We start from the raw sequence: 20,830 nt of genomic DNA, 5'->3' as shown, positions 1-20,830 counted from the left end.
ATAAAGATGTCTCTCTGGGAACCAAGATCAAGATAATCCAAACTATGGTATTCCCCATTACTATGTATAGATGTAAAAGTTGGACAGTGAAGAAAGCTGACAGGAAGAAAATGGATTCATTTGAAATATGATGCTGGAGGAGAGTTTTGTGGCTATCATGGACAGCCAAAAAGACAAATGTGTGGGTTCTAGATCAAATCAAGCCTGAATTCTCCCTAGAAGCTAAAATGACAAAATTGAGGCTATCGTACTTTGGTCACATCATGAGAAGACAAGATTCTCTGGAAAAGTCAATAGTGCTAGGAAACATTGAAGGCAGTAGGAAAAGAGGAAGATCCAAAGCAAGATGCCTGGACTCAATAAAAGAAGCCACGTCCTCCAGTTTGCAAGATCTGCGCAAGTCTGTTAACGATAGGATATTTCTGAGGTTTTTCATTCATAGAGTTGCCATAAATTGGAAGCGACTTGGTGGCACATAACACACACACAATTATCCAATGATTATCTACTTTACTTCTTATTGCATCAGATAATCTGGTCAAGTAATCACCATATCTAAATAAATGATATCCAAAGAGCTTCCCTTTGATGAACTCCATGTGTATATACGTTGTAGGAGAAAAGAGCGAGAGATAGGTCTGACCATGGGTCAAAAGGGATGGGGCAAGGATCACAGCTCTCTGTCTGTCTTCAAAAGGTAAATTGCAGGTACCTGCCATCCCATTTCACATTGAGGCTGTGGGTAGAATGGGTCCACCTCTTTAGCTCCTCTCTTGAGCTAGGAATTACAGAGGGCTGTAGAAGGAAGGGCACTGCTTAAAAGGCCTATATGCATGTACGACCTTTGGGGTTCCAGCCTTAGTAACGCATTTGATACAGTACAATGTGACTCAAACCAGAAAAAAATTATCAGTATATAAGCTGCCCCACTTGACTTGAGTGAATGGGGAAATTCATGCACCTGTCAGAAAACTAGCAAATAGCTGCTGGATCAAAGAAAAATAATGCAGGAAGAGGTTTTGAGTTCGAGAGTCAATGACTGCAAATTCAAGGTTAGCAAACATGTATTAGAAATAAAAATTAGCGTTCTGCTATCAGAGGTGCAGCATGTAATTCTCTTTCTGGAATGATGGTGTAGATTTAGACCGCTCTCACTTGTTTATTCATTTCTGAACATCTTGACATTTTTGTTCTGGTGTGTTGCTCGTTATCAGAGGACTTTCACTGCTATCGATACAGGTTTTCTTGAGAGGGGGGTTATTTGGATGAGCTTTACCCTCAAGGAAAAAGTGAATAATTGTTTTATCTTAAGCCAGGGAGAAAAAATATTTCCTGGGTAAAATTAGATGGGGGCACTGATGAGGTCTCCATTCTGCAGCAGCATCTGTCTTATTTTTATTTTGTGAGTCTTCTGGAGCTATTTGATCTTCACAATCCCCCATCTGTCTGCATATCGGTTTTACAAAGTTTAATTTGGGGATGTGCCTTGTGATAACGTATTGATTGTTCTAATTCAGTGGCCTTCTGGTCACCTGTCTTTTTAACTAAATTATTCTTATTTTGATTTTATGATCTTGATCTGTGTTCACCAATATTTGATTTTTAATGGCCTGCTTTTATGATCCTAAGATCAGAGCCGGCATGCCCATTGAGGCAGGTCCAGCCCCCACCTCGAGCGCTGAGGCGTCGAAGGGGGTGCCGGGGGTGGGGGAATGTGCCACGGAGCTGGCATGCCTGGCCTGCAGCTGCTGCAGCCTGCCAGCCCTGCACCACTGCTGCCAACACACACACCCGGCCGAGCACAGCAGCCGCGGGCCAGGCGTGACAGGCATCCTGGGCAGCGTGCGGAACCTCCCCAGCCACCCGCCGCACCCGACTGGGAGCGCGGGCAGCCTCTGCACACCGTCCCAGCTGCCCGCCGGCCAATGGGGCCGGCTTGCTGCATGATGACATCACATGCAGTGACGTCATCACACAGTCTGGGGCATGTGTACACATGCCCAATCATTGAAGTATATGGATTTTAAACAATGTATTTTATCTTGTTACGCTTTGATTTATTATGTATAGCTGGTGTGCATAAGTACCTACCTACCATGCACACAGAAGGAGCAGCCGCAGGCACCAGAAACTCTGGCGCTGACCCTGCCTAAGATTATTTTATGCTGTTGAGATGATATTGTGGGTTTAGCGCCTGCTGGTTTTATACATATTCAGTGGGATATTCTGGTGTTACTGCTAAGGAATTCATTTTAATTTTTCTGTTTGTTGATTAATTTATTATTTTCAATTGCTTTTGTTCTGTTAATGTTGAGCAAGTTTCTGGAGAGACAGAATACAAGCATTCTAAGTAAAGAAATTTCCTGGTGAAGATCATCTTGCTATTTACCACTTGGCTCATATTTCTGAATGTTTATGGGCAGAATTTTCTAGTAATTCCAGACCTCAGAGGCTTCACAGATGAACAACATATGTGGTCAAATGTAAAGTAAAAGATACATAAATTGATTTCGTTCCCTTCTCACCAAACATTCTGAACCTTAATTACTATGCGGAGATCCTAGTCCTACTACACTGTTGGTTGGAATTATCTACTGTTTGATTCTTTTATATTCTGTAATCTGCCTTGAATGTCAACAAGAAAAGGGGGTGAGAAATGAAGTCAATGAAATGTCTTATAGGTATTGATATTATTCACACCAGCCAGAATCCTACCAAGCTTAAGGACCCTTCCTCCAACTATTATGTACCTCTTCTACTTAATGTGTAACCACCTACCACTTAATGTGTAATCCTACACAGAGTTACACCTTTCTAAATCCACTGAAGTCAATGGACTTCAAACCATGTAACTGTTTAGGATTGCAACAGATATCTGGTCAAGTAATCTAAACAAGTGATGTCTAAATAAATGATATCCAAATATCCTCCCGTTGTTGTATTCCATCAAAGGTGGAAGGAGTCTCCTTAGAGCCAGAGGAAGGTTTTCAACTTTTGCTGAGGGGAGTATTTTTAAAATTTATTTTTATTTATTGCAATATGTGTACCCCACCTTTTCATTTGGCTCAAGGTGGCTTACAGAAAAGTTTAAAACATTCTAAATTAAAACTTAATAGAATTTTAAATCCCTGAATGCCCCCCACACCACCACCACCAAAAAGATGCCTGCTGTTCATACCAGGGCCGTTTCCAGATGGCTTACCTGAAGCCGCTCCATGCTGCAATGTTGTGGATCGTGTTTTCTCATGCAAGTTTTGCACGACGTCTAGCACTGGAAGAATATAGTGGTGTCAGCATGGTATACTGGTTGGTGTGCTGGATTAGGATCAGGGAGATGCAGGTTCAAATCCTCAATCTGCAATGAACAGAATTTGACCTAGACGCAAAACTCACGTGGGAAAACGCGATATTTCGCATTTTCCCCAGCATGATCCACAACATTGCGGCATGGAGCGGCTTCAGGTAAGCCATCTGGAAATGGCCCTGCTGTCCAAGAGCAGAGTGGTATAGTGGTTAGAGTGTTGGACTAGGATCTGGGAAACCCCACTTGAAATCCACGCTCTGCCGTGGAAGGTCGCTGGGTGGCCTAACTTTCCTTACAGGATTGTTGTGAGGATAAAATTGAGGAGAAGAGAACAATGGAAGCTGCTTTGGGTCCCCACTGGGAAGAAAGGCAAGGTGCAAATAATAAAATACCCCATCGAAAGACATGTAGGAGGATGGAAGCTATTAATGAAATGTGGACTGAATCTTGACCCAAGAAGAGTATAATAACAGAGAATTTTTTTTTAAAAAACTTTTCTTACAAATTTTAGTCCAAATAAATATCAAACATTCATAGTGACTCCTAAGTTAGCCAGTTCCAGATTCAGAAATTCCTGACATTTGGGAGTGGAGCCTATGGAGGGCATGGCTTGGGGAGGGGAAGGACCTCAGCGGGGTATAATGCATCAAAGTCCACTCTCCAAAGCAGCCATTTTCTCCAGGGGAGCTGATCACTCTAGCCCAGAGTTCAGTTGTAATTCTGGGAGATCTCCAGGCCCCACCTGGAGGCTGGCAACCCTATTCCTGCTGGTCATTAGGGTATTGATATTTTTAGTTGTTTTTATCATTTCCTTCTAGCCTACAGAGTTTTATGAAGGTCATTTAAGCTGTTAAATGTTTTATGCTGTTGGTTTTTATGCTTTATGCCCAGAGTTTTTATTGGCTGGGTTTTAATGGCTTACTAACTTGAATGATTTTATATTTTGATGATTTATTTTCTTATGTGAATCACCTGTACCCATTCTCTGAAGAGACAGCATATACATTTTCAAAATAAATAGTAAATAAATATCACCAAGGGGCTGGGACAGAATCTAAAAGGTTGTGAAAGCCGTACTGTTATAGGACTTGGTGTCTACTTTGAGTGATAACATATGGCTAATTTTGTGTACCTCAGAGAGAATAAATGGGGGGAGGATGTTACAGTCTAAGCCTTTCACTGGGGATAGAGTTTTGATATTTGGGGTCATGGCGGAAATAGCAGTAATCAAGAACAATGCTTGTTATTCATTTTTGGAAATGAAAGCTAAAAGCCATCTCTGTAAGGTGGGGCATAAAATTGGCATCAAAAATGTGATTCCAGATGACAAACAAGATCTTCAGCATTACAGGAACATTTATATATTAAAATATATTATATATGTACGAAGTAAAACAAATGGGCTATCAATTTGAGTGAAACCAAGGAAAAATCTTTTCCAATGCTCCACATGAGATCAAGAACAGGGAATATACATTAACGTAACTTTTCAGTTTTATATTAGAGGAGATGGTTTTTCTTGCAATTCAGCCTTGAGCCCTCCAAGTGGCGCTATTGGCCAATTTGAGAGCTGCAAACGGGCTAGAAAATGAATGATGCTTTCTAGACTGTGGTAACAGTTCACGGAAACTGCAGAGCACAAAGAAAGTGTATTCAAGAAAGGAGAAGGAATCAGACCAACAGAGAAAGGTAGTTAATTCTTTCTTGCTGAAAGTAGCTTCCTCTTCAGGAGAATTTAATCTGATCACAGGAAACTGAATAAAGGAGTCAGCCTGTTTTTGGTGGCCAGATGGAGAGAAGGCAAAGAGGGAATGGCCGAGCACTCAGAAGGCAAGTACTGATTCTCTCTTTGTTGTCTTTCTCCTGTTGTGCTACTTCAGAGCAGATTCAGTATTCCATACCCGAAGAGATGCCAAAGGGTTCAATTGTGGGGAATCTTGCCAAGGATTTAGGCTTGAATGCCAGAGAACTAGCAAAGCACAACCTTCATGCTGTCTCTGTGGCTAAAATGAAGTATTTCAGCATCAATCCAGAAAATGGAAACCTCTATGTAAATGACAGAATAGATCGGGAGGAAATATGTGGGAAAAATCCACTTTGCCTTGTAAATTTTGAAACTGTGGTTGAAAACCCTTTGAATATTTTCCATACAACTATAACAATCCAAGATATTAATGACAATGCACCACAGTTCCTAAATGGAAATATCAAGCTAGAAATAATTGAATCCACTATGACAGGCACCAGATTTCTGCTTGGAAAAGCTGAAGATCCAGATATTGGGGTAAATTCTGTGCAGAACTACCAGCTTAGCTCCAACCAGTATTTCACATTGGAAGTTAGAGAGAGACAAGATGGAAATAAATATGCAGAACTGGTGCTAAAGAAACCATTAGATCGGGAAAAGGAGCAGACCCTCCACTTCATACTTACGGCCCTGGATGGGGGTGAACCTAGAAAATCTGAGACTGCCCAAATATGGGTTAATGTCACTGATGCCAATGACAACCCTCCCATCTTCACTCAAGAGGTCTACAAGGTTAGTTTGAAGGAAAATGTTGCAGTTGGGACTTTTGTGCTCCAGGTTTTAGCGTCTGATAATGATGAAGGTTCTTATGCTGAAATCAAATATCATTTCAGCAATATACCATTGAATGCCCACCAGAAATTCCATTTGAATCCCAACAATGGCATGATCACTGTTATAGAGCCATTGGACTTTGAGCAAACTGAAGAATATACCATGACAGTGGCTGCAAAAGATGGAGGTGGACAAGAAACACACTGCAACATTGAAATAAGGGTTATAGATGAAAACGACAACTTCCCAGAGGTGACCCTGGTTTCTTTATTCAGCCCCATTCCTGAGGATTCTGCACATGGAAGCTTAATTGCTCTGATCAATGTAAATGACAAAGATACAGGTGATAATGGAAAAGTTACTTGCAGTTTACAAAATCATTTGCCATTCAAGATCCTTGCCTCTTCTAATAATTACTACAAGCTCCAAACTGACAGCCCCTTAGATCGAGAAAAAAATTCTGGGTATAATATTACAATCACAGCCACTGACAAAGGGAATCCCCCACTGTCAACACACAAAACCATCTCAGTAGAGATCTCTGATGTCAATGACAATTCCCCCACTTTTGAGAAGCCATCCTACAACATCTATGTGCCAGAAAACAATCCTTCTGGGGCTTCCATTTTTAGTCTCAAAGCCTTAGACCCAGACGTGGACCAAAACTCACGAATCACATATTCCATCCTCCACAGCAACATCGAGGAGCTCCCCATCTCTTCCTACATCTCCATTAACTCTGAGACTGGAGCTCTCTATGCCCAGAGGTCCTTTGACTATGAGCAGTTCAGAGAGTTTCAGCTGCAAGTGAAGGCCCAAGATGGTGGTTCTCCCCCTCTCAGCAGCAACGTCACCGTGAGGGTGTTCATTCTGGATCGGAACGATAACAGCCCACGGATCCTGTCCCCTTCCCAAGAAGCCAAGGGCTCGGCCTTGTTTGAGATGGTGCCTCGTTCGGCTGAGGCAGGATATCTGGTGACAAAGGTGGTGGCCGTGGATGCTGATTCTGGACACAACGCCTGGCTTTCCTACCATATCATTCAAGCCACCGAACCGGCATTCTTCACTGTTGGCTCTCATACTGGTGAGATCAGGACAGCGAGGGCGTTCATGGAGAAAGATGCCGCAAAACAGAAACTGGTCATTTTGGTGAAGGATAACGGGCAGCCGCCTCTCTCGGCCACCGTGACGCTGAACCTGGTGTTTGCCGAGAACTTTCAAGAGGCCCTTCCAGAAATGAAAAATCAATCCAGCAGCCCTGACTACCAGTCTGACCTGCAGTTCTACCTGGTGCTGGCCTTGGCTTTGATGTCGTTCTTGTTCCTCTTGACAGTGATTCTGGCCGTTCTGATGAAGCTTCGGCAATCGGGAAACCCCAAATTCCTGCAGTGCTTTGCTCCTGTTCCCCACTCCAAGGCTGGCGCCATCTTCCCTCCAAACTTTGAAGATGGGACTTTGCCGTATTCCTACCAGCTGTGCCTGTCCTCAGAATCCAGGAAGAATGAGGTCACTTTTCTCTCCCCCAATGTTCAGATTGCGGGCAATGTTCTTGGAAGCGACAACTTTGGTGTGCCTTTCACAGGCAACGAACAAAACAATTTACATTTGGAGAATACTGAAAAGGTAAGATTTGTGTTGTGTAGTTACTCGCCCTGAGCACTCCAGCATCTCTTATTGTAACTTGCATTGTGATGTTAGTTATTGTGGATTGCTTTGCAGATCTTTGAGGGGTGGATTAGTTTTTTTCCCCTTTCTGTATGCTTTTTTCCTGATAACTCTTCCAGAGATAAATATTGCTATCAGTTTCCCATCTTTCCAGGTGATGAGAAGTTCCATGGGGAAATTCTGGGATAAGAAACTACAGGACACTTTATGTATCTTTGTCATAGCTCTTCATTTACAGACAGAACCCATTGGAAAAAAACAGATTCCTAAAGCAAACAGCAGACCTTCTCTTCTTGACTTAGATCTCCATAGAACAACTTTTCCCCAAGTTCTTCATTTTGACCATCTCCTACTATAAGCTTCCAGATCTCTTTCTTTCTGTGTCCAAATTCAAATCAAAAAGCATTTTAGCTATCTGTCTGTCCTTATCTCAAAATCTGATGAATGTAACATTCCAAAATTTTGAGAGAAATTGCACATAACAAGAACAAGCAAGCTCGTTTTTGATCCCCCATCAGTTGCACAGTCACAAGAGATCCAAACTTACAACTGTGAATTTACTTTTGCTTTATGTTGCTTGCGTTGAAGTTGAAGTTAAATGGAAATGCCAAATAAGCAAGCCCAGGAGATTGAATCCAACTGGTCCAAGGTTTTTCTGTTTTGCAGTGGTTTGGTGATTAAGGTTTAAGTGACTCGGATGCTAAAGGAAATTAAATGAGGACGAGCATCATTCTGCTTGTTTCATGTAGTTTCCAATAAAAAACAGAGCAGAAGTTTTAAAATCTATATTCAACAGAAGCATTTTTGCATAATGATATGGAATAAAATATAATCTTTGAGTTTATAATGAAGGCTTTCAAAGTTACAAGTTACAGAGAGCCCCTCATTTTATGCTTTACATGAAGATGCTGTTGACTATAAACCAGTATAAATCTAGCTGTTTCAGTATCTGGATGTGTAATTCAGTCCAATACAAAAATACTGGGGTGCATAATTCAGTCCACTACAAAGTTTAAATATTACCTTTGGGAAGAGTGTGAAAATCATTTTACGGAGAACCAAAGCAAATTCCAGAAGGCTGGCCATGTTCGTTTATTACTCTGAAAAAGTCTTATGGAGTAACAAATATATATTGGGTAATCAACCCAGAACCAGGGTCGAATCCACATTCACCCATGTTTATTGGATATCTTCCGTTTGCCTCCAATCCACGATTTTTTCCTCTTCGTTCACATTCCTGCTTCCAATCCGTCTTTCTTGCACATCCCTCCGGTCACACGGCCGCTCGAAAACCGCTTTTTTGGGTGGGACCTTTTTTTCCCACCCATTTTTTTTTTATTTTTTTGAGCGCACTTTTCCGTTATTTCGATCTTGCCTTATAAAGAAACATCATTGAAGATAATGATGCCTCTCTTTCCCCCACTGACAGTACTGATGGCTGTCTCCTGTTTCTTTTTTAGAAATTTGGATGCATGTGGGAAGCTTTCGTGGACATTTCCTATGCAGGACAGTTCAGTGCTTGAATTTTACTGAAGTTTCACTTCCTTGGAGTGTCATTATGTTCCCAATAGTCACTGGCCGAATCCGCATTCACCCCACACCCGCATTTTCTGCTTTTGTGGGCGGGAACAAATCTTCCTGACCTTTTAAAAAAATTTTTATTGTTTTAAAATTACTTTTCCCTTATTTTTTTTTTGCTCAAAACTTTGGTATAACGATATCATGATATATAGATAATGATGTCTTGTCTCTCTGATGCATTGACGGAGACCCAACAGTGTGCCCACATGTCTCGCGCCCCATTTTCCTTGTGTGAGGTTATAGAACATCATCCCTGACAGTTTTCGAGGAAATGTAAAATGTCATTGGGGACCAATTATAACTTGGGGGAAACATGGAGAAGTGATGGAGGTTCTGCTCTGTGTTTTCTTTATTTTGAATTATTGATTCACCGTAATTTCGATATTACAGTAATACAAAATAAAAAATAAATAAAAAACAGTTAAAAAGGAAGTTTTGCGAGTCCGTTCTGAGGATGGATTCATCCCAAAATGATTTTTCAAATTACCAGATTTTATTCAGAAACAGCATAATCAATAAATCCAATGCTATGAGGTCAAAAACAGTCTTTTGCAGACTACGGAGCACTTGCAAGTTGAATCAGCCAATAGGAACTCTTGGAACGGCTGGAGAGACAGGAAGGGGGGTGGTTTTTTTAAAAAACCGCATAAATTGTGCATTGGCCCTTTCACGGCCACTGTGAAACTCCCGTTGAAAACCTGTGACCACATATTCGGGAGAAATGTGAATGAAATGCATCTGTTTAATGAGGTAATGTGACCGGCACTCGGGATTGCTTGGGGAATGCGGGGAACATGCGACTTAGAATGAGTAATGTGGATTCGACCCAGATCTCTAGCATATGATTCAGTGAGTGGGGCATGATTGGAGAGTGTTAGATGTACGGAAAGCATCCTAATAGAATGCTCAGAACTGCACAAAAATGCAGTTGACATTTGAACTTTCTTTATTTTCAATGCCATTTGTGTCGAGCTGAACATTTCATTTGATTGCCTCAATTATTTGTTTGCAAACAGCATTCAAATAATTTTGCTTTTGCATAAAGGCAGACGAGCATCAAAGGAAGTTCTTTTGATGCTTTTAAGTATGTTTCTAGCACCACCATAAATTACATGTATGGAGTAGCAGGATTTTCAGGGGATAAGCTTCAAAGGGAGGAGTGGATATACCTGAGCCTTTATATCCCAATCAGGAGGTGGGAGAGGTGAAGCAAAGAAGGGAGTCAGAATGTAAAGGTACAATGGTAAAATGCAGCTATCTTAGAGCAGAAATTAGCCTCTGTAGTGAGATAAGAATCCCGTGTCTTTATTCAGCCCCAGAGGCTCCATTGTTCTGAACTTTTAAATGAACTCCAGTTCAGCAATCTCACATTGTAATCTGCTCTTGAAGCTTCTTTGTTTGAGGACAGCCACTTTAGGTCAGCAATGGAATAGCCTGAAGATTAAAATGTTCTCCCGCTGGTTTTTCAGCGTTGTGATTTTTAATGTCAAATTTGTGTCCATTTATTCTTTTGCACAGGGACCGACTATCCACTGCTGACACTTTATAGTACATATAACATTGGAAGATGAACAAGTGAGTGAACCTGAGATGGTATAACTAGTGTTGTTAGATCAAGTGATAGTGTTGGCAAAGAGAATATGGGGCAGGGTTGGCATCTTAATGTATTTCAGGCCCTGGTCCCAGAGTCCATGTCCATGTTAGGAAGTGCATCATTGTAAGTGACAAGTTGTTTAAGACTGGGAGGTATCTGTCGGCAAGAATACACTGATGACCAATTTCCCCCCTCCCGGTGCTACAAGAAGAAAGACCCTACAGGGACCACCCAGATTTTGCAATGCCAGATTAGATCTCTACATAGAATGCTTCTGCTGCTGAGCCCAAACTGACATGATCAAGAAACATCATCTCCCACAACACAACCTCACCCACACGGAAAGAGTTGCAGCAAACAGCCTCAGAAACCATTCAGACATCCTGATTACAGAAGCTGACAAAGGAGGAGCAGTTGTCATCATGGACACATCTGACTGCAATCAGGAGGCCGAAAGACCAATGCTGCTTTCCACAAACAACTAACCCTAGACCTCATTCAGGAATACCAAAGAGAACTAGTCAGGTTTTTAAAGAAATTACCCACACACATTCAGGAACAGATCTATAGGGACACACCACAGAAACCTCAAGAAGGAACTTTCTGTGTTCTGCCCAAACTATGCAAGCCTGGCAACCGGGGGGTGTCCTATCATCTCAGGAGGTGGCAACATCACTGTTGGGGTGTCTGTGTACACGGACTCCATTATTAGACTCTCTGCCATCAATGCCCCCAGTTACGTGCAAAGACTTCCTGAGAAAAAATACCATCCGTTGACAGTCTTCCAGGTTAATACTATTTTAGCCACCATGGATGTTGAGTCTCTATACACCAACTTCCCCCATAAAAATGGACTACAAGCCATTTTTGGCTTGTAGTCCACTGGCTCGCTATCAAGCTGCGCCAGTTTGTTCTAACCCACAACTACTTCAGATTTGGTGAAGATTTATTCCTTCAGATCAATGGCTCAGCCATGGGCATTTACATGGCACCACAACATGCCAATATTTTAATGGATGACTTGGAACAACGCTTTCTCAGTTCCCACCCACTAATAACCCTTCTGTACTTGAGAACTATTGATCACATTTTTATCGTCTGGACACATGGGCAAGAAGCACTGGAGGAATTTCATCAGCACTTCAGCAAATTCCACCCCCACCATTAACCTGACCGTTGACAGTCTTCCAGGTTAATACTATTTTAGCCACCATGGATGTTGAGTCTCTATACACCAACTTCCCCCATAAAAATGGACTACAAGCCATTTTTGGCTTGTAGTCCACTGGCTCGCTATCAAGCTGCGCCAGTTTGTTCTAACCCACAACTACTTCAGATTTGGTGAAGATTTATTCCTTCAGATCAATGGCTCAGCCATGGGCATTTACATGGCACCACAACATGCCAATATTTTAATGGATGACTTGGAACAACGCTTTCTCAGTTCCCACCCACTAATAACCCTTCTGTACTTGAGAACTATTGATCACATTTTTATCGTCTGGACACATGGGCAAGAAGCACTGGAGGAATTTCATCAGCACTTCAGCAAATTCCACCCCCACCATTAACCTGACCGTGAATCAATACACACTGGAAGTACATATTCTAGACACCGCTATACAAATACATGATGGATGCTTAAGAGCTACCTTATATTGGAAACCTACCAATCAACAAACATACCTACACACCTTTAGTCACTATCCTAAACACACCAAACAGTCCATCATCTATAGCCAAGCTCTTTACAACTGCATCTGACATATCCTTTCCTGCTAGGATCTACAACAGATATTTTTTGGAATTACAATGCCTACTTAATATAGTAAGGGAAAAGGCCATTTTCACACTGCTTACCGGCCATGGAACATCATGCCAAGCTCCCGGAACAACAGTGTTGTCCTGGTGTGATTTTGGCAGTTCTTGTGCGAAATTGCACCAGGAAGACGCTGTTGTTCCAGGAGCTTGGTGTGATGTTCTGTGGCCAGTAAGCAGTGTGAAAACAGCCACAGACTGACAATGCCAGAATGATACCAAGGAATAACCTGTTACAAGATAGGCCCAGATGTAACAACAGCACAACATCACTGGTGGCCACGTACAGCTCCCAGTTCAAACCAGTTCAGTGCATCTTTAATGACCTGCAGCTTGTGCTAGACAGTAATACTCTTCCCTCACAAGCATTGGGAGGCAAGGCTTTTTTTGCCCACAGACAGACCCCTTAACCTTAAACAACTTTTCACTCACAATAATAAATAAAAATTAAACTTTATTGCATTGGTTCAAAGCCTTAGCAAATGACATTTTTTTAAAAACAGCCCAAATAATCACAATACGAATTAAACCCCATAAAAATTCTATTTAAACAAAATACATAATAAATATTTAAAACCATGGGCCTTGGTAGCAAAAAGTACAAATACAAAATTAACAGTAACTCACTATTCCTACAAACACATCAGACCCAGCATAAGCTAAGAGTCTATCCATCAGGCATACTAAAAATAGAGGATTTTGACTGCATCTTTATAACCAAGGTGATCAACTTTGCCATTGGTCATGTTGCCCATTTATTCTTATCAACGAGCAGTATCACAAGTTGGTCCAGCCTCCCTGGATATCATAATAAAATATTCTCAAGATATCTTTCATGTTCTATGGCAAATCTTGGGCACTAGAAAACCACACGAGCTACATCCTCAACAGCCCTCGGATCACTGGAGCAGACACATTCATTATATAGGCTCTTATTGTAACAAGCTCTTGACATTGCCCAGTATAAAATAATCTAAATGTGCCTTAGTAAATCAGTAAACTAAGACAGAGGATTGAAGGAAGAGGAAAAAGCTGCCTATAAAGAGAGGTTGTTCTCAAAAAAGCTAATAATGTAGCATCCACTTGAGCATCTCACTCACAATAATGTACTTCCTAACATGGATACGGGTTCTGGGACCAGAGCCTGCAACAAACCAAGATGTCAACTTTGTTGCCATATTTACTCAAACAACACAACCACTGGACCTAACAACACTGGTTATACCATCTCAAGTTCATCCACTCGTTTATCTTCCAATGTTATATTTGCTATCAATTTTTACTAATGCCCTTCCACGCTCTACGTTGGATAAACAAGTCAGTCCCTACGCAAAAGAATAAATGGTCATAAATCTGACATTAAAAATCACAACACTAAAAAAAAAAGTGGGATAACATTTTAATCTTTCAGGACATTCTATTGCTTACCTAAAAGTGGCTGTCCTCAAAAAGAGAAACTTCAAGGCGAGATAACACCTGAGATTGCTGAACTAGAGTTCATGTACAAGTTCAGAACAATGAAAACCTGGAGCTGAAGAGATACATAGGATTGTTATCTTGCTACAGATGCTAATTTCTGCTCTAATCAAGCCGCATTGTACCTTTGCATCATGACTCCCTTCTTTCACCAGACTGAGATATAAACACTCAGGGATCTCCACTCCCTCCCTGTATCTAAAGAAGGGAGCTTTGACTCTCGAAATCTTATTCCCTGAAAATCGTGTTGGTCTCAGAGGTGCCACTGGACTCAAATTCTGCTGTTCTACTGCAGACCAACAGAGCTACCTATGTGAAACTATATACATGTATGCAGATCATAAAAACCATGTATTCTATGACTGTACTGAAATTATCAACTATTTTTGATAATATTCTAGGTAGGGTAACAGTAGAAAATTTAGAAGAGTTTGGAGTGATATATATATATATTTTATCAAATAGGACAATTTCCGAATACTAATTTCATTTGAATATAGATTAACCCAACTATGGAGAAAAGCTTCTTTTTTTTAACTTGTATTTTGTTTGGGGAAGGGAGGGGTAGACATTAAACACCCACACTTAAAGGAACCATGAAAATGGATGGCTTTCCTGATAGATGTTGTATAAATTCTGATACTTTGGAAGAAGAGATGTATCTTCTAGAAGTGTCAATTTGGACTGAGATTTCCAACACTTTATAGTGAACATCAATTATATATTTTGCGAACCTGGTGTATAAAGAACATTTCAGTACAACTGATGATATTTATAATATTTTGTGTATTGGGTGGTGCAGTAGCTATCAGGAGGTACAAGAATCAAAGCTCATCTCTGCCTCAAATTCAGTAGGTAGCCTCAGGCAACCCACTCAGTAAGGAGGGGATAACTTCCCCCAGGGCTGTTGTGTAATTACTGCAAAATAACATGTCTTGCCACTTGAATACTACAAATACTACTATTATCTTTATTAGCAACAGCAGCAGTACCAGCAACATTATTATTATACTTTCATGACTTTTGCACAGACACTGTACACTATGTACATTACCTATACAAATTCACATTCCTGGGTTGTTTTTTTTTTTGTATTTAAAGTTCACTATGTTTTGTTGAAAGACGGCTCTGGAAAGAGACATCAGCTTTATTAGAATACACATGTATATTTGATCAGTTGAAAATGTGGAGATTGAAATGGCTAAACAGGGCGTTTAAATATGTGACTTAATACTCACTAACATGAGAAAATATAACTGGAAGCATCTCGTTCCCTGGCCACCGTTCACCTATATAGGGGGGAGTATGTTAAATGTTTGTTTGGTTCTTGCACAATAAATCAAATGCAGCTTGAGAATTTTTCAAAAGGACAGGGAATGTGTGCAATTACTGGCTGAGACTCTGGGTGTCGCTGTTCACCAACCAAGGCTAAGCAATGAGGAATTCAACCATCCCACATCAGCAACTTCAGAGCTGAAAGAGCGGAGCGATCAGACCCAGGCAGAACATCACTGCACAGGGAATCTGAAACGGAAGACCACATTTCATTTGCACCAGGACATTTGCACTTTCTGGCAGATTCAGCCATACCTGGATTACAAGACTCCAAAGGGGCTTCTCTTGAGCCAAGAATGGCAACGGCAAAATGCCTGAAGGATTGCAAAAGAGGAGCTGTCTATTGCATGCTGTTTGCTTCCATCTGCCGAGCTGTTGCCAGACAGATTCATTACACCATGCCAGAGGAAACCGAGAAAGGCACTTTGGTGTGGAATATTGCAAAGGACCTGGGACTGGAGGCAGAAGAGCTCTCAGCCCGTAGGATCCACCTTGTTTCCCAAGGAAGGAGTGAGTATTTTGCTTTGAATTATAAGAATGGCCATTTGTACACCACAAAGAGAATAGACAGAGAGGAGATTTGTGGTTGGCAGGAGAAGTGCATCTTGAATGTTGAGGTTATTGTTGGGGACTCCATGAAAGTCTACGGAGTTGAAGTGGAAATCACAGATGTTAATGACCACGCCCCCGCTTTCCAATCAGAAATGCTAATGATCAATATCAGTGAGAACTCAGCACTGGGGTCCCGATTTCCCCTCTATGAAGCTCAGGATCAAGATTTGGGAAACAATTCTCTACAGGGCTACACACTTAGTAGCAATTCTCATTTCTCTCTCAATGTGCAAAGAGCTGTGGAAGGCAGACTCTACACAGAGCTAGTGCTAGAAAGACCTCTAGACCGGGAAGATCAAGCCCATCACAAACTTGTTCTCATGGCATATGATGGGGGGGATCCTGTCAGAAGTGGTACTGCACAGATTCATGTAGTAGTTCTAGATGCAAATGACAACGCGCCTGTTTTTAGCCAAGTTACCTATAAAGTCAATGTTAGGGAAGATACTCCTGTTGGTACCATTGTGGTCACATTAAAAGCTACTGATAGGGATGAAGGAATGAACAAGGAAATAAAATACTCATTAAGAAAAATCACACCAAGAGCTTCTCAACTATTCCATTTGGATTCAAACACAGGGGAAATAACTCTGGTTGGAAACTTAGACTTTGAGGAGGCTACATTTCATGAAATGGAGGTGCAAGTCCAAGATGGTGGAGGTCTCTTGGACAGATCCACCCTCATGGTATTTATTTCTGATGTAAATGATAATGCACCAGAAATCTCAATAACTTCTGCCATCAACTCAATCCCTGAAGATTCTCCAGCAGGGACTTCGATAGCTCTTTTAAAAGTGCAAGACAAAGATTCTGCGGAGAATGCAGAAGTCACTTGCTCTCTTCCGGGCATCCTCCCCTTCCTACTGACAAAATCTTATGATAAGTACTACAGTTTGGTTACGACCAGAATGCTGGACAGGGAGCAGACGGCAGCCTACAATATCACAGTCACAGCTACAGACCATGGGAGTCCTCCACTTTTTACAACCACTGTTATTTCCCTCAAGATCCTAGACACTAATGACAACCCTCCCTTCTTTCTGCAGTCTGTTTATACTTCTTCTATAATGGAGAACAATCCAAGAGGGGGCTCCATATTTTCTCTGAAGGCAGATGATCCGGACTCGGGGCAGAATGCCAGAATAACATATTCCATTGTTGAAGACGACATCAAAGATTCCCCTCTCTCCTCCTACCTTTCCATTAACTCTGAGACTGGGATTATTTATGCCCTGCCTTCCTTTGATTACGAAGAGTTCCATCAAATTAAGTTCCTGGTCAAGGCCCAAGATGGAGGATCGCCACCACTCAGCTCCAATGTCTCAGTGACTCTCTTAATTTTAGATCAGAATGACAATGCCCCCCAGATCTTGTACCCTTCTGTCCCTACTGATGGCTCCACCGGAGTAGAGCTGGCCCCACACACCTCTGAGCCAGGTTACTTGATCACCAAAGTAGTGGCTGTGGATGCCGACTCTGGCCAAAATGCCTGGCTCTCCTATCAGCTGCTGAAGGCCACAGAGCCAGGGCTCTTCACCATAGGGCTCCACACTGGAGAGATCCGGACGGCCCGCCCCTTTCTGGACAAGGATGCTCTCAAGCAAAGCCTGGTGGTTTTGGTGAAGGACAATGGGCAGCCCCCTCTCTCTGCCTCAGTCACGGTCACCGTGGTGCTGGCCAACAGCATCCCTGAGGTACTGACTGACCTGAGCAGCATCTCTGCCCCTGCAGACCCCCAGTCGGACCTCACCTTCTACCTGGTGGTTGCTGTGGCTTTCGTCTCCTGCTTGTTTTTCACCTTCCTCCTTGTGTTGCTGGCACTCAGGTTGCACAGGTGGAGAAATTCTTGGTTGTGTGATTCTGGGAGTGTGAATTTCAGTGGTGTTCCTGTCTCGCAGTTTGTGGGGATTGATGGAGTCCAAGCTTTTCTTCACTCTTATTGTCATGACTTTTCTCTCACCACGGACTCTCGAAAGAGCAATTTTGGCTTTCCAAAGGGTAGCTCCTGTAATACTCTGCCTAGTCAACAGCCTTGTGAAATGAAGGATCCCTTCCTTGTGGCTGAAGATACTACACACAGGAACAGTGACTTTGCCGCTGTGCAGGTGAGCTATCCTTGGCAAAGGTGCCATCCGGGGTTTTGAAATAAATTTCCACATTGCTGTAATATATTTGTTTGGAAGTAACATTACAGAGAGAGGAAATGGAAGGCAATTCATCATCTGCAGCTACCATAGTTTTTTGTATTCAATGATTTACTTTCTGTAGTTACAGCACTGAACGAGTTGGATTCTGTGAAAAAATTCTGTTTCCTCAAGAGAAAGACAACAGTAGCCGCTTCTACTAAATCAAACATTGTATCTCATTTCCATTTCTGCTAGAACAAGATCCTTTGCAACTAATTTCTGGGTGCTATAATATGTAGGGAGAAAAGTGTCTGGTTTTACACAAGGTCTTGTGCCTGCAGAACTGCACTAAATTTGTGTTTCCACTTTGCATATCACTGGAGCCACATCCACACGCGCATCTCTTGCTGTGGTTTGAAAAGTCACTGCAAGAGAGAACAAGCAAAGGAAGGCCGCTTTTCACAGTGCTTACGAGCCACAGAACATCGCACCAAGCTCCCGGAACGACAGCGTCTTCCTGGCATGATTTCACGCCAGAACTGCAAAATTGCGCCAGGAAGACAGTCGTTCCGGGAGCTTGGTGCAATGTTCCGTGGCCGGTAAGCAGTATGAAAACAGCCGAAGAGCTGGAGCAATGATTTGCTTAGTTTTCTTTGGCAGGACGTGGAAGGTTATGATTTATGTCTGATAGTGGATTGATATATACATCAATAGTTTCCTTTTTGCTTTGTGTAAAACATAATATGAACATTGTTCTCAGGCCGAATTAGATACGACTTGGAAAATCCTATATTTTATAAAAAATGTAAAAGCCACTGTGGGGATAAGGTAGGGATGATTCAGACCACACCAGAGGCTGCGGAAGAGGATATTTAAAATCCCTTTCCCCGTGCAAATCGCATACTGAGCTGCTTCTGGAGGAAAACACACAAGCATCAGGGCCCTTCTGCAGGGTGTGTAGTGCCAGCCATTTCTTTAGCTACTTCCAGATTGGATGAAATCAAAACGTTTATGAAACTTTAGTTCTGAAATTATGATATACATTTGATGTAAAGATCATAGTTCCAGAAGGGAGTGAAATTATGGAACATAATTGACAGGCGTTGCCACAGAAAATGTTCCAGTGTTGTTTAGTGTGGTCAGATGGACCAAAGTATTATTAAGTAAAAGGGGGGCTAGACTTTATGACTGCATTTTGGTGATCGGCCAAAATGTATAGGAATAGGGAAACTACATTTGGGGGAGGGGGACAGGGAGGCAACTTTTATGAACAGTGAAACTGTTCAGAACTGTGCGATGTGTGCCCTTCAAATGTGCCCTTTTTATTTCTCTTTGTTTTCCCATTTTATCATTGTGAATCATTCCATTTTGCTTATATTCTTTGATGGTGTTTCTGATTTTGCTTGTTTATACCATATATATGTTGTGTGTGTGTGTTATGTGCCATCAAGTCACCTCCGGCCTATGGCGACTCTATGAAAGACCTCCAAAACATCCTATCATTGACAGACTTGCTCAGATCATGCAAACTGGAGGCCGTTGCTTCCTTTATTGAGTCAAGCCATCTCGTTTTGGTTCCTCCTCTTTTCCTACTGCCTTCCAATTTTCCTAGCATTATGGACTTTTCCAGAGAATCTTGGCCTCAGTTTTGTCATTTTAGCTTCTAGGGAGAATTCAGTCTTAATTTGATCTAGAACCCAACTATTTGTCTTTTGGGCCATCCATGGTATCTGCAGAACTGTCCTCCAGAATCACATTTCAAATTAAGCAATTTTCTTCCTGTCAGCTTTCTTCATTGTCCAACTTTCACATCCTTACATCGGAATGGGGAATACCATTGTTTGGATAGGTTCTGCACCAATTATATGCCAATTTATATGCTGTATGCCATTTATACACTAAAATTCCACAAGCAGAATGTTTAAAATGCATTAAATTTAATGGGCAAAATTAATGTGTGGAAATAGAAAACAGTGCAAGTCATACAAGGAGGAAATCAAATCAAATTGAGGATTTTTGAGTTACAACAGCAGGATTTTGAAATTAAATCACATTCTTATTCAGGAGCAATGAAGTGGAGGAAGTACTGGATTTGAACACAGTGAATTTGAAGATCTTCCTTCTCCTAGGACAAATAATCAGCTGCATATCAACAGTCATGTGAGCTTCTGTAAATACTGTGAAGTATGTGATGTCACACTGTGGATACAGAATAATGGCTTATTCACACATACATGGACATCTCTTGATCACTATGGAACCAGACCTTGATGACTTAGTAGCTGAATGTATGAACTCACTCAGCTGAAAGCAGAACCACAAGTGGCAAAAGGCACAGGTTGGACACTTGTCAGCTTCCCTCAAGTTTTTATGGGAAATGTAGGCTGCTTGGCGGAATGTTGGACAAGTGACAGTTGAAAAGTCCATTGGACAGCAGTTGGAGAGCCAAGCTGCAAGACCAGGATGCCTACATTTCCCATCAAAACTTGAGGGAAGCTGACAAGTGTCCAACCTGTGTCATTCGTCACTTGTAGCTTGGACCTGAGAAGAATTTGTATTTCTGTTGCTGTGGAAGTTCCCTCTGTGGTGTGTTATGTCTGCATTTGCCTTTTCACACATTCTGCTTCACTGGGCATTCCTTGGCCTAGTCTAAGTGAAAAGTTTGTTTTGAGGATTAAATGATATAACCTCTGCCCTGAATTCCTTTGAGGAAGGATAGGATAAATATATGATATAAA

General features: G+C 41.7%; 2 protein-coding genes across 6 annotated transcripts in view; both read left to right on the top strand.

Moving 5' to 3' along the window:
* LOC129333226 (protocadherin gamma-C3-like) overlaps positions 1-20,830 on the top strand; it is a 235,475-nt gene that overhangs the window by 95,386 nt on the left and 119,259 nt on the right. Inside the window, exon 1 of one of the 5 annotated variants that reach the window (XM_054984744.1) lies at positions 4,980-7,508. The exons of the other annotated variants lie outside the window; for them this stretch is intronic. Coding sequence (XP_054840719.1) covers positions 5,094-7,508 — 2,415 coding nt within the window. The 5' untranslated portion in view covers positions 4,980-5,093. Of the gene's footprint in view, positions 1-4,979; positions 7,509-20,830 lie in introns of those variants that run through there. 5 annotated transcript variants of the gene reach the window in all.
* Positions 11,832-18,110, top strand: LOC129333248 (protocadherin gamma-A5-like). The gene is made up of 3 exons (XM_054984772.1): positions 11,832-11,916; positions 14,538-14,583; positions 15,737-18,110. The coding sequence occupies exons 1-3, from the start codon at positions 11,832-11,834 to the stop codon at positions 18,108-18,110; spliced, it is 2,505 nt and encodes an 834-aa protein (XP_054840747.1).

This window comes from Eublepharis macularius, chromosome 7 (assembly GCF_028583425.1).
Source record: "Eublepharis macularius isolate TG4126 chromosome 7, MPM_Emac_v1.0, whole genome shotgun sequence".
Taxonomy (NCBI): Eukaryota; Metazoa; Chordata; class Lepidosauria; order Squamata; family Eublepharidae; genus Eublepharis; species Eublepharis macularius.
Note: the sequence above shows the minus strand (reverse complement) of the source record. Positions and strands in the feature narration are given on the sequence as shown.